Below are 14353 nucleotides of genomic sequence, written 5' to 3'. Positions count from 1 at the left end.
CTCACTAAACCTCACCCCCATCCATGACACCTGCTTGCCCTTGACTTCTTGCTACCCATCTTGAACATATAGCTCACTACCATTTATCCTTATATGACATCTTACCCAAACCAAATCAAAGTATTTACTTGCTGCTTATAAAGCTTATGGACTGACAGACAAAATGATTTTTCTTTGCTTTTAATTTATTTTTTTACCCGAAGCAAAAGAATGTCTCAGAAGCATAGATTTACTTGAGAAGAGCTAAACAACTGTAGAGAATCCAAGAACAATGCGAAGTTGTAAGTAGTGATATTATTATCACCTGGGCTGTTCTGGAGACAAATATCTTTCAGAGTTCAAAGTGAGTTAAAGTTTTTTTAAATGGATTCACTATGTGGGTGTTAACAGAGTTTTCAGTGTTTTGGCATGCCTGGACCTCTGATAAAATCAAATATTTATTAAAACTCTGTTTAAGTTTATGTTTAACTACTTAACCTTATGTTTGCTAAAATTTCTTATAATGTTAAAGAATTTACAAGCTCTAGAGTTAGATATAGCCATTATTTCAAAAAATGTATATTTGCACATTAAAGGCTATGCCTCCTTCACTTAAAATGAACAATCCAAGTGGAATAGAAGAATGACTTACAACTGACCAAGAAATAAATATGATTCATTATGTTAATGAGAGAAAATGAAAAGAAAATGCTCTCAGTGTTGATGACAAGTCAAGGAACACAGATTACAGTAAAGATGATTTTACGAAAAAAATCCACTGAAAAAACGCTACTTCAATCGTTGATTCAATAATTTATGCTGCAGAAAGGCAGCGAGGTCATACTGTCCTATAGGTTCAACAGTTATGTATCACTAAACTTGTACTAGGTACAAGTAAATGATTTTCTGAACCGTATTTTCCTGGGTATCTCCTAGGATGCATATCCTTTTAATTTTACATCCCATAAACTACAACTACCATATATATAAGTGATCAGCAAAAATATTAAATTATGATTAATGTACTCTATTAACTGAGCAAGACCATCATATGGTCAGAAGGATTACCAGAAAAAATAGCTAAAATTATCTGAAAGCTTCAACTTCCCCTAAATATTCCCTAACCATAATGGACAACTAATGATGCTATAAAATTCTAATCTATAATCTGAATTCCATTAGTCTACTGGTTGTTTTTGAGGGCAGATGCCATTTCTGGCCTGGTGTAACCTTTACGAGATGGTCTCTGTTCCCATTTAAGGGTTATAAGCAATTAAGAGGTATTTAATCCCCAAAACTACCTTCTGTAACTTCTTTAGTTGCTAAACTTAGGATATAATCTAAATTCACACCCTCAATTTTGTTTAATTCCTATCCCTGGAACCTTGCAAGGCCTTTCTGGGGTCAGGGCCAGAGACTTCTCATAACTAAACTGTACTTGTTGGCAGAAGGGCTTTAGCTAAGGGACATCCTTCCAATTAAACCAACACAACAAAAATAAGTACAGTCTGTGTGAGGACACTAGGTTCCTCCAACCATCACACAGACAATTCAGCTGAACTGCTGCTTGACTCTCCTGTGCTGCTCCTCCCTGCTTTCAAATGGAGTATGTTCGGGGAAGACAACTTGCCCCTCTCCCTTCTATTAATGCTAACAACTAAAACAAAGGTAATTATAAAATTTAATGTATCTTAAACTTCAGACAAAATAAGATACTAATTTATATCTACTTATGGTCCCTTCCTTTTAAAAAACTTAAAATATACTTATTTTTCAACATTTTTTAGGATAACATAGGAAATTACTTGGCTTCTCATTTAACAAATTATAGATTTAACTTGAGGCAAAAAAGGTTAAGTGACTTACCCAAGGTTACAATTAGAGGTACAGCTGGGGCTAGAAACCAGGTCTCCTGAGTCTCAGCCCAGTGCTCTTTTCCTTAGCCCATGATGCCTTATCAGAAAAATCCAAATACAGTCAGACCCCCAGTTACATGGGTATGAGTTACACTGATTCACATATACAAACTTTATATAGTGTGACCAATGTTTCAACTCACGCGGTACCCTGCTTCCATTTATGCAGTATGCCAGGCATCGGCACGATTTTCAGTGGCACACAGGCGGTTGCCACCACCAGGGCCCTAGGCAAAATTGCAAAGAAGGCAAAGTTTGTCTTTGGCCCTCCCACCTCCCTTATGCATTCCTCTCCCACCTCCTGGTCAGCCCCCTGCCCAGCCTCCCAGCACCATCATGCTGCCCTCTGGTTGTCCAAAGCCTCCCACTTCCACCACTCACCCAGGACTGTCCTTTCTGGGAGTGCCCAAGGATCCAAAATTACCTCTCCATTTCCCTACTAAAATTCCTATTTCTGAGAATTTCAGTAAAATTTAGGTAATCTACATGATTAACTGACTTAAGTAATTCAAAGTAAGTTACATTTAACAGACTTAAATCTCCAAGGAGTTTAAAAAGGAACTAATTAAAAATTCTAATTTGGGGGAGGGGAAGAGGAAATAAATTTTTCATTAGGGGGGCAAAGAAGGTAAAAGAGAAAGTACTCTGGGCCTCCTGTGCCACTTCAGATTCCCTCACAGGCAGGACACTAAGAGTTGAGGGGGTGGTTACTGCCACCCTGACAAAATGACAGTGTTGCTTTATAGTCAGTCTCTGGGATTTAAAAAAAAAAAAAAAATTGGACACAGCTGCTTTGAATACCCTCCTACCTACCTTTTCCATCTCTCTCCCACCTCTTGGATCCCCATTTCCACCTCTTAGTACCAAAGATACCCAACAGCATTCCCTGTAAGCTGTTCCTATGTCCAATACAAAGCTTCCCATTATATGGTTTCTAATATATGGTTTCAAATTACATGAGTTATTCAGGAAGGTATTCACGTCCCCCTATCCCTGGATAACTTCAAGTTGACTGTATGCTAAAAAAAAAAAAAAAAAAATCCTAATTATTTAAAGGTCCTGAATCATAAGATGAAGTATGTAAACTCATTAAACTCTCTGGTAAGAAGGAAAAGAATACTCTGATTCTTGTCTTATATACATCAAAGAACTAATTTGGGTATCTAAAAAAAATTCAATTCTTTTCCTTGAAAGTAGTATGTTTCTTACTTCTGGCCCAACACAGCAGTGAAAATCCAGTCATTTCAGCTAAATAATATCGTGGACTTGTAAACATGGGTTCATTGGTAAATTCTCTTAGTCTGGAGGCAAAAAAAAAAAAAAAAAAATCCAGTAACAGATACATAAAAATATAAATTTATTTGTATACAAAGCAGAGTGGATTTTTAAGAAACCCAAGCTTCTGCTGATTACACACATAGGAAAAAATATATATGTACGTATATGTGTGTATGTGTGTGTGTATATATATATACGTATACACATATATATATACACACACACACACATTTTAATTCAGCTTTGCAATATTAGATTGGCTGCCTAGTTTGGAAATTTATCAGGTGATAGTAGTTACTTTGATCCAACTACCCTCCCAGTAAATTAGGAAATTCAATCCATGAAGAAGGTACCCAAAATGGTACCCATCTAGGATTAAAAGGATCATGTAAAGTATGTCTTAAATGAAATGATTTCTGTAATTTTACTACAAAGATTATTCTGTTAGCTAAGATCCTGGATTAAGTCCCTTCTCAATACCATATGTTATAAAAAAACATTCTTATCTAAAAGTGAAAAATGGTAACTGATAAAAGTTTCTCCAGTGGCATTTGTAATTAACGTTAACTTTCAAGGGTTTACTACACAAATGAAATTCATTTCCTTCCCAATCTTGCCTCCTCTCTACACAATCACAAGTAGGTTTGCGATCTACACCTATTTTTCTATACGTTCTACGAAAATAAGTTCCAAATGTGGGTATTTATTACAACTGAACTATGAACACTGAAAAACCATGCAAAGTATACACTGCTAAAACATCTGAATTCGATAAAATGTTTTACTCACATATTTTGCTGCAGAGCATTCAAGGAAATTATAATAGCGACTGCTAAAAAGTTGAGTGTGCCTTTTCTCTTACGTCAAGCAATTTAAATAACTTGTCAAAAAAAGCATTTCTTTAATGGTTAAGAAACTATTTGCCTAAACAAGCAACATACAAAAATGAGCAAGTACTGGCTTTGTCTTTAAGAGAAAAAGTAGTGAACTAGACCCTTCCTCCATATTAGCATGGATTTGAGTCGAATATCAAAGAGTACATTACTAATTATCACCACCAAAAAAGCATCAGCGTTTCATCTTAACTAGAAATTCTCTATGACAAAAAGATATCCAGCCATTAGTGGTTTTCTATACAAGCTCTAACCTAAGCGCCTAAAAAGATCGTTGTTTCCCCTCAATTCTACTTTACTGGGCACCACATTTTCAAAATGGTTCTATTCGGGGCACAAGCAAGGTTTGTCAATATTTACTGAACAAAGCCTCTATTAAATTGTCTAACAAAATGGAGGTCTCTCGGAAAAAAACAGGCCGTAACATCCTTCTTTTCACAAAATGGGCCAAACACACCCGCTTCAAGAAACCATGGTTTGGGTCAGATTTTCCCATAAGAATGGTTGTTTCATCCCTGGGACTGGATTCCTAGTAAAGGTTTTCTCCGGACCCAGATAAGGGGGTGGATGATGGGGGCCAGTTCTCCCTGGATACTCTGGAAGGCGGCGACGAGGACTGATCCCAAAGCTCTGGGTTAAGGAATTAGTTCAGGGGGCGGAGGCTTTAGCGGTCCGCAGGTACCTAATCAGCGACAAAACAGGCCGCCCGCCTACGCAAAAGAGACGTGGGCTCTCCCGTCCCAGCCAAGTCAACACTCAAGGCTCAAACTCTCCTTGCGGCCTCCAGGCCCCGCCTGGCCCCATTGGCAGCAATTCCCGCCAATCCGCTCGGTCGCCGCCCCCCAGGCCCGCCTGCCAAGCCCTGATTGGATGGGACGGGAGCCGGGACCTCGTGTTACCAATCTGGGAGCCCCTTACTCAGCCACACACACAAGCCCAGGTGCGCCCGCGGAGACCCTTCCCTCGCCTTCCCCATCCCTTCCCCCACCCCCAGGGCACTGGCAGAGACTTACCGTCCCGGGAGGTGCCCATCAACTGGTCCAGCATCGCGCGCATCTGGGCCTGCGCCGACATGGCGGCGGCGTAGCGGGCGGACGGACGGGGGTGGGGCGCAGACCGGGCCCTCTCGGGCGGGGAGACAAGGGGAAGGGGTGGGGGAAGGTGAGACGCTGTCTCGGTTGCCGCCGCTGCCTCGAGGCGTGCGGAAAGGGAGCTGGAGGGGTTGCAGGAGAGTCCGGGCTGCGCTCCTCACGACGACGCGTACGTGGAAGGCAGCAGCCCCCGAAAGCGACCCTCGTTCCCTCACTCTCCGTCGGGTTCCTGGGACAGAAGCAATACCGGCTAACCAAGCTCTCGTCTCCAACACTGCCACCCGCCAGAAGACGTTAGCCCCCCCTTCAAGCTCTGACGCCGCTCGCCGCCACCGTCGCCGCGACGTGAGCGCGCACGCTCCTCGCGCTTAGTCGTTTCCCGCGGGGGCTCCACCAACTAGCGTCCAACTGTATTTGCTCCGCCCGCCCCGTGCGGGAGGGGTTCCACCCTAACGGCTCTCGGGCGCGTGCACGCGGGCCTCTCCCGCCCCAGCCCTCCAGATCTCGCGAGACTCTGGTGCCTCAACGGACCCTAGAGCCGGATCCGCCCCGGGCGCGAAAACCTCACGCTCAGGGCTCTAGGTCCGCTAGGGCCGCGTTGCACGCTGTGCTGGCGAGCCAGCCCCAAGCTAGCCAGTGTGCCAGAGGGTTAGCCCGAGTCGAAAGTAAGTAGAGACCATACCCGTCGTTTCGATGGAGGTTAGCAGTCATAGGAACTAATACGGGCGTATTCCTGACGAATATTCATTGACCAATTAACTCGTTTTCAAGGGCCCACCTGAAAATCGTGTAGACTCGACTCCTTTCTCACTGCTGCCCGACCCTCTACAGAAGGAGCCCTGGAGATCTGACAGCTGGGTCATCTTCCTTAATCTATGCAAGGAGGCTTGAAGCACCCCCAACTGGAATAAATCAGGTTCAGGAAATAACGCCGGAAATTACTGCACTACGAAACAGGCCAGCTACCCCATTCGGATTTGTCATTGTTACTTATATATATAGCAGGAAGCTGTTAGTCTAAATTAGAAGCTATAAAAGTTAAGCAGTATTCTAACAAAGGAAAGGAGGTCATCTTGTAGATAATTTTTTTCCTGCTTGAGAGCTAAATTTGAACGATAAGACCTTTTCAGTGTAGCAGCAGCCCTGGCAACAGAAAAGCAAGCCTGTGGGTTCTTAGCTTGCCATCACCCTGCATTCCAGACGTAGGTCGACCGATTACTAACTGTGGGACCTTCAGCGATTTATTTCTTAATCTCATGTCTAATGAAGATACATACCTTATAGCACTGTTGTGAGGACTAAATGAGCTAGCAGAAAATCCTAGCCCAGAGCCTTGCCCTGAGGTTTTAACTTTTTTTGTAAAATATTAATTCCTGAAGATGAGACATAGGTACTTTGCAAGGAAATAATGGTAAACTTTTTTGTTTCATTAAGATTTTATATACAGTGTCTTGGAACTTATAATTTAATATCAACATCAGTAAAAAATTTATGTGAAATAACAATCATAGTCCCAAGATCCTCTTTTTCTTTTTGGCCGCACTGTGCTGCTTGAGGGATCTTAGTTCCCTGGCCAGGGATGGCACCTGTGCCCTGCCAGTGAAAGCACCGAGTCCTAATCACTGGACCACCAGGGAATTCCCCCAAGATCCCTTTAAATGCATACTGGGCCAACAGAAATCTTAGAATCATCCTAGTGTTTATAACTGACCAGATAGTTTCCCACCAGTTATTCAGAGAACTGAAAATTCAAATAACTCCAATACTTGGAATATCATCCTTTGAAAACTATTTACAATAAAAGAAAAATTTACAAATTAATATGTCTGAGAGGAATGCACTATTACATATACAATACCCTTAGGAGGAAAATACACTAAAATGTTGAAATGTTATGTGTCAGTGAAGAGATTTTAGTTCTCATCCCTCTCTTACTTTCTACCTTTCTGGTTGCTTACATTTTGGATGTATCTCTTATTTTAAAACATTTTTTTCAATAGTCTGATATTCACTGTCTTTTAATTGAAGCATTTAATCATTCATATTCATGTAATTACACATGTGCTTGAGTTTAAAGCTCTTATTTTGTCTATTTGTCTCACCTGTTTTATGTTTAATTTTCTCTCCTTTCTTGTCTGCCTTTTTTTTTTTTTTGGCGGTACGTGGGCCTCTCACTGTTGTGGCCTCTCCCGTTGCGGAGCACAGGCTCCGGACACGCAGGCCCAGCGGCCACGACTCACGGGCCCAGCCGCTCCGCGGCACGCGGGACCCTCCCGGACCGGGGCACGAACCCGCGCCCCCCGCCATCGGCAGGCAGATTCCCAACCACTGAGCCACTAGGGAAGCCCGATGCACTGAATTTGAGATGCCTTTGAGTCCCCTAAGTGGTGTTGTCTGGCCGCTGGACGGGTCTATAGCTTGGCAGGGGGGCCTGGACTGGAGTTAGCCTGTTGATTAAAGCCTTGGAATGGAGGTGATCACCCAGGGAAAGCATGTGGAGTGTGAGATAAGGACCTAGGTCTGAACATGAGGAACACCAACATATAAGCGATACACAGAAGAGGAAACTGAAGACAAATGGCTAGACTGAAAGAAGAAAGCAGAAAATGATCATGAAAGCCAAGAGAAAAGGAAGGGTTAACAGTGGCAAATACTCCCTAGGGGTCAGCAAGATAAGGAATGATCCATTGGGTTTAGTGGCATGAAGGTCATTTGTAAATTTGCAAGGCAGTTCTAATAGAGGGCGAAAAACCTGACTGCAGTGGATTAAGAATGAATGGGGACTTCCCTGGTGGCGCAGTGGTTGAGAGTCTGCCTGCCGAGTCAGGGGACACGGGTTCGTGCCCCGGTCTGGGAAGATCCCACATGCCGCGGAGCGGCTGGGCCCGTGAGTCGTGGCCGCTGAGCTTGCGCGTCCGGAGCCTGTGCTCTGCAACCGGAGAGGCTCCGGAGAGGCCGCGGCAGTGAGAGGCCCGCGTACCTCAAAAAAAAAAAAAAAAAAAAAAAGAATGAATGGTCATGAAAAATGCAGAAAATGGGTACATGAAACAACATGGATTATTAACCTCAAAATCTGTATGCTGAGCAAAAGAAGCCAACTCAAAAGAGTAAATACTATATGACTGCATTTGGATGAAATACTTGAACAGGCCAAACTAATCTATGGTTACAGCAAGCAGTCAGTGGTTGTCTGGGACCAGGTGTGGGGAAGGAGGTTGTCTGCAAATGGACACAAGGGAACTTTTGGGGGGCAATGAAAATGTTCTGTAGCTTTATTGGTGTGGTTATTACACAGATGCATTCATTTATCATTATTCATTGACCTGTATATTTATTACATGTACATTATACCTCAATATAACTCATTTTATAAGTTTAAAAAATGTGGGGACTTCCCTGGCATTCCAGTGGTTAAGACTTTGCCTTCCAGGATGACTAATAAGAAAATAAATAAATAAATAAATAAATAAATAAACAAACAAACATTAAAAAAAAAAAAAAAGACTTTGCCTTCCAATGCAGGGGCTGAGGGTTCTATCCCTGGTCGGGGAGTTAAGATCCCACATGCCTTGCGGCCAAAAAAAACAAAACATAAAACAGAAGCAATATTGTAACAAATTCAATAAAGACTTTTTAAAAAATGTAGAAAATGAAAATTCATTCAATTCACTGAACAAATTCATTCAATTCATTGAATACAATTTGTTTGCGAAGAGGAATGAGTTAGAAGATAGGAGCTGAAAAGATATTTGAGTTAAAGCTAAGTACAACTGATCCTTGAACAACATGTGTTTGAACTGTGCTCGTCCACTTATACGTGGATTTTTTTCAATAATAAATACCAAAGTACTACCCGACCCGCAGTTGGTTGAATCTGCAGATGCAGAACCGTGGAGGGCAGACTATAAATTAAACTCAAGAGTTTTGACTCTGTGGAGGATTGGTGCCCTTAATCCCCCAAACTGCTCAAGGGTCAACTATAGTTGTTTTTAGATGGAAGAGCCTTGAGCATATTTAAATACTAATAGAATTCAGTGAGAGGAAGCAGCTGAAGTTAAAGGACAGTCAGAAGAGACAGCAAAGGAATGTGATAAAGCATGTACCACATCAAAAACTACAGTGAGTTAACACAGTGCCAAAACCTCAGGAGTCCCTCCTTTTAGGACATTCCCAGTATAGAAAGTTTATCACTAATACAGTTCATATCCCAGAGTCAACCTAATTCTGGATGGTAAGACCATTGATAGGAGGTCCAGGTTATTATATAAGGACAGAAATGGCCTGAGCAAATCATTTAAACCATGGGAAATAAGTTGTCTGTATTTCAGAAGACTGGTGGCAACAGGGCTTAGAGGAAGGGTTCATGATGAAAGAATAAGGGTGTGGTGGTTTAAGATGAAAACAAGTTTTTCTTTTTTGTCAGGCACTTAGGTACTGTGCAAATGTTTTATGTAAACATTATTCTCACTTATTACAACCACCTTGTTGGCATTCTCATTCTACAGAAGAGGGAACAAGCTCAGGGCAACTAACCTACCCAAGACCACACAGCTGGTAAATTATAAAGATGGGATTAAAGCCTAGGTCTATATGACTTCAAGCCCATAAGTATTTCTTACCCTTTTAGGCAATTCTGCCTCAAATCTCTTTCTTTAAAAATGTTACGGGAGGGCTTCCCTGGTGGTGCAGTGGTTGAGAGTCCACCTGCCGATGCAGGGCAGGCGGGTTCGTGCCCCGGTCTGGGAGGATCCCATATGCCGCGGAGCGGCTGGGCCCGTGAGCCATGGCCGCTGAGCCCGCGCGTCCGGAGCCTGTGCTCCGCAACGGGAGAGGCCACAGCGGTGAGACGCCCGCGTACCGCAAAAAAAAAAAAAAAAAAAAAATGTTACGGGAATTCCCTGGCAGTCCAGTGGTTAGGACTCGGCGCTTTAACTGCTGTGGCCCGGGTTCAATCCCTATTCGGGGAACTAAGATCCCACAAGCTGCTCGGCTCGGCCAGAAAAACAAAGTTATTTGTTATATACACAATATTTTAACTAAAGGAATCAAAACATCAATCTATCCTAATCCTTTTGCTTTCTTCATCTTAGCAAAGTAAAACATCTTCAGATAATAATATACCCATGTCCATGAAATAACACAGGGGGAAATAGTATGTTAAACATTTTTATTTTTTTGATCTGTTCAATTGAACAAATGCTTGTTTTGACCTCTTAATACTATTATTCTACTGTTAATCTCTTAGAAGAGATGATGTTTTGAAGTGCTTGGAGTATTTGTTCAGATTGTTCTCCTAGTGAGTAGAACTGAGCCTTGCATTCAAAACACTGATTGAATAATTGTCTATGTAAGTCGCTGTGGAAGATGCTTTATAGACTACAAAAATGAATGAGACACCATCCTTACTCTAAAGAAGCTGACAGTCCAGGGAAAAAGAGATTATATGTCTACAATTATAATACCAGAAGAAACTGACATATACCACAAAGGGGGCACAGATAAAGAACTATTGTTAGTTCACAGAGAATTTTTATTTGTCGAATTCAGGACTTTAGAGGCAAGGGGCCCATTGAGGAGTCTAGTTTAATAGTTCAGCCAAAAGATTTCCAGTGCTTGAACTAGGACGGAGACAGTGATGCTAACAGTTCTTGCAGAAGCAGAACTTACTGACTGGATGTGGAGAGTGAGGAGAAAGAGAAATACAGAATGAAGCCCAAGTGCACTACGGAGCCCTTCTCGACTTGGTCAGCCAAGTGCGCTATGGAGCCCTTCACCCTGAGACAGAATTCAGGAGGAAGAGCAATCTGACATGGAGGGTAGAAGGCAGAAGCGGAGCGGTCGGTGTGCTCATTCCACTGCCCTCTCCCTGGCCTTCCTGCAGCCTGCAGATGAGTGGGGGCCGTGTTCTTATACCTAAGGGTCAACTCCATCAGGCTTGGGAGATAACAGCTCCCCACTGTCTTGTGGACCTTAATTCAACCCAAATCTTTACAAATATCCCTTCATTAACTCTCCTCAGTAACCCTGTATGAGTGTGCCATCTGTTTCCTACCAGGACCTTAACATCGTATTTGTGTACTTTTAGATAAAAGGTATATATGTATAATTGTTTGTTTATGCATAGGAAACATCTAGAAAGATGCACACCAAACTGTCAGTAATCGTTACCACCTGGTAATGGGGTTGGGAGAGGGGAGGGAGGGACAAGGGAAAAGGTAAGAGGGCTTTATTTTATATGTCTGTACCATTTGAATTCCTTAATAGGCTGTATTACTTTCTAAATTAAAAAGAAAACTGAAGAGTTTTAAAAGTAAATCAAGAACATCAAGCAGCCTAGTGTAAGAACTTCAGAAAATTCAGAGAGTAAAGATGAAACCTCCCTAAGAAAACCTCAGTCAACAAAATTTCAGAGAAATTCAGTCAACAAAATTTCAGAGAAAACCCCTAAACTTAAAAAAAAATTTAATGATAAATACATATTGATAGAAATTATTAAATTCTTGTATGAAGGCAGCATCCAAGGAATCTCTCCATTTTCATGGCTCCCAGCCCTTCCCTCCAGGCTGTTGGGGCAACTTGAGACCCACTAAACCAGCCGACTCCTCCACTGAGCGCTCACCCTTGCCATGAAATTCCTGGTGAAGGGCCACATGTTCTCGGATGCTGCGCAGAAGGCAGAGATAGGTGGCAGCTTGGAAATGAAGCTCATGCTGGGCTCTGCACAACTTCTCACTGGTGACCTGGAGAAGTAGCAAGGTCAGATATTCCATTAACAGCCCAGCTGCAGATACAGGTCCACAGAGAAAGATTTATTAAACAAGCATTCTCTAGAATGAAAGTAATTGCAGAGGACATACAAACATGTGTTTGTGTATACTTAATAACATATATAAAAGCACTCTGTACATATATAGAGGCACTCTGTAACTGTTGATGATTAGGAAAGCTGGCACCTGTTAATCAAAGAGGAATTTTACAAGGAGTTTCACTGAAGCATTTCCTCGTGTCCTCAAATTTTAGTACTGGAACAAAGTTTATCTCTTGGTTCAACACCCTCATTAACGAATGAGGGAACTAAAGCCCAGAGAGGCTCTATGGTTGGTTAATGGCAGAGATGGGGAAAATAGTCAGGTCACTGATCATTAATGTCACCTAAGGAATAAAATACAGAACTTTCTCTCCTTCAAACAAATGAAGGGCTGCTTTATTTTATGTGACTGTGGACTTTGGTTAATATGGCATATGCCTTTCATTTCAATGAAAATTAAAAACTTATTTTTCTGAAAAATACCTTTGTCCTCACCAGTAACAAAATGAAGGTTTTATAAATAAAAGTAATATGCATATGTTCATACTACTTAATTATACTCGCTCTCACAATTTACTTATTCATCTGAAAAATCTGTATTCTGATGACCTTTAGAAGCTGGAAATTCCATATCCATTCCAAAGTGACTACAAACTTTGTTTTTTCTTCATCATAATTAACTTCCAGATTAAATTAGTACACAGACTTTAAATTAGCCTCAGACTTTTATGTTCTGAGGCTGTGAGAAAGGGGCAGGAAAGGTAAGACAAAGATGTGTACATCGGGCTTCCCTGGTGGCGCAATGGTTGGGGGTCCGCCTGCCAATGCAGGGGACACGGGTTCGTGCCCCGATCCCGGAGGATCCCGCATGCCGCGGAGCGGCTGGGCCCGCGAGCCATGGCCGCGGAGCCTGTGTGTCCGGAGCCTGTGCTCCGCAGCGGGAGAGGCCACGGCAGTGAGAGGCCCGCGTACCGCAAAAAAAAAAAAAAAAGATGTGTGCATAGCCTCAAATGACTTAAGGAGCCCTTAAGCTTCTTAAGCTTCTTAAAAGACAGCACCCATGTGGCTCTTATTCGTCGTTCTCAGCCAAGTTCCTAACAGTCCCTAATATTGTGACCTTTTAAAAATTAGTTGAAGTTTAGTTCTAACATTTTGCATTATAACTTCCATGGCTCAGAAAATCAAGACTTAGGATGATGGTTCTCCCCTTTCCCACACTGCTCAAAAGACGCTAAGTTTCCTTTGCTAAAGCCCAAGCTGACTCTCCAATTTATTATTTCTGAGAAAGGCTGCAACTTCTTTCCAAGCCAGATCAGGAACTCTATAAAGTCAGCAATTAAATGGAAGACTTTTATTTGGGAACCAAGTAACCTAGAGCCTAGTTGTTCCTATACATGTGCTTGTACAAGTCAACCGTCCCCGAGCCTCAGTTGCCCCTTTTGAAGAAAGAAACTATCTTCCATCCGATCTTGCCTAAGGGGTAGGAGTGCGGATTTCACAAAGGGATTTTCCAAGGATGATGGCCTCCCATATGTACATATTTATCTACTACAGGCGGAAAAACTGTTGTCTGGTCACATAGCACGTTAATGTTGTAACTCACAGTACCACCTCATTAGAGGTTTCTAGTTCAGCTCTGCAAGGCACCATTCCCTGAAGCGGCGTAGTCCTGCTCTTCAAGAAGCGCCCAATATTCCTCTCTGCATCAAAAACTGGTTCTCAGAATAGCTCTCCTCCGGAAAAGTCAGTGTTGGGTAGATGCTGTGGCCTGTGACCCTACACTCTCCACCAAGGACATCTTTTTTCTTGTCCCTCTCTATTTCCGCCATTTCACTTCCCTCTGACTTTCCCCTCCACACAGGCCAAAGACAGCCAATGAAATCCTCAGGGACGGCTCCACCCCAGGATGACTCTGCCTTCCCGCCGGTCCTCGGTTAGTCCCCGAGCTCAGGCCTTAGAGCAGGGCCTAGGGCCTGGATCTGTTTGGAGGGAACCAGAGCCTCAGAAATGAGGACTAAGGCCAGGCGCGCTCCACCCTGCCCAGACCCGACTCTCCCTCCCTTCCCGGGAAAGGGACGCTGGAGCCCCCGGACACGGGCTTCCGTACCCGATGTGCACGGAAAGCCTTCACGAGGTACCGATAGGCCGCGGTGTGGCGATAGGGTCGGCCTGTAGCCGCGTTCAAGTAGCGCAACTCTCGGAGAAGGCCTCGCCAAGTGCGCAGCGGTGACCCCAAGGCCGCCATTTTCCCGTCGTCCGAGCCTGGTGGGGGACGGCGCCCTACGCCCTTCTTACTCCCTCACCAGCCCCTGCTCAGCTGCTTAATGGTACGGTCGGAACCAGACTGCCGGCTCCCCCTATCGACTGCAGGACAGTGGAATGTCTCAC

At 43.1% G+C, this 14353-nt stretch overlaps 2 protein-coding genes across 6 annotated transcripts in view; both read right to left on the bottom strand.

Annotated features, from left to right (window-relative positions):
- Positions 1–5534, bottom strand: part of LOC308622828 (putative RNA-binding protein Luc7-like 2) — a 57553-nt gene extending 52019 nt beyond the window's left edge. Inside the window, exons 1-2 of one of the 5 annotated variants that reach the window (XM_081244479.1) lie at positions 5080–5534; positions 2039–2122 (exon numbers count right to left, since the gene is read on the bottom strand). In XM_081244479.1, coding sequence (XP_081100605.1) covers positions 2039–2076 — 38 coding nt within the window. In that variant the 5' untranslated portion in view covers positions 2077–2122; positions 5080–5534. The other 4 variants (XM_081244482.1, XM_081244480.1, XM_081244486.1 and 1 more) reach the window with 4 other exon arrangements.
- Positions 5535–11607: 6073 nt separating this feature from the next.
- On the bottom strand, positions 11608–14353 carry FMC1 (formation of mitochondrial complex V assembly factor 1 homolog). The gene is made up of 2 exons (XM_081244488.1): positions 14073–14353; positions 11608–11897 (listed from the first exon to the last, which is right to left on the bottom strand). The coding sequence occupies exons 1-2, from the start codon at positions 14208–14210 to the stop codon at positions 11694–11696; spliced, it is 342 nt and encodes a 113-aa protein (XP_081100614.1). The 5' UTR covers positions 14211–14353; the 3' UTR covers positions 11608–11693.

The sequence above is a fragment of the Mesoplodon bidens genome (assembly GCF_964165515.1).
Source record: "Mesoplodon bidens genome assembly, chromosome: 9".
NCBI lineage: Eukaryota > Metazoa > Chordata > Mammalia > Artiodactyla > Ziphiidae > Mesoplodon > Mesoplodon bidens.
Note: the sequence above shows the minus strand (reverse complement) of the source record. Positions and strands in the feature narration are given on the sequence as shown.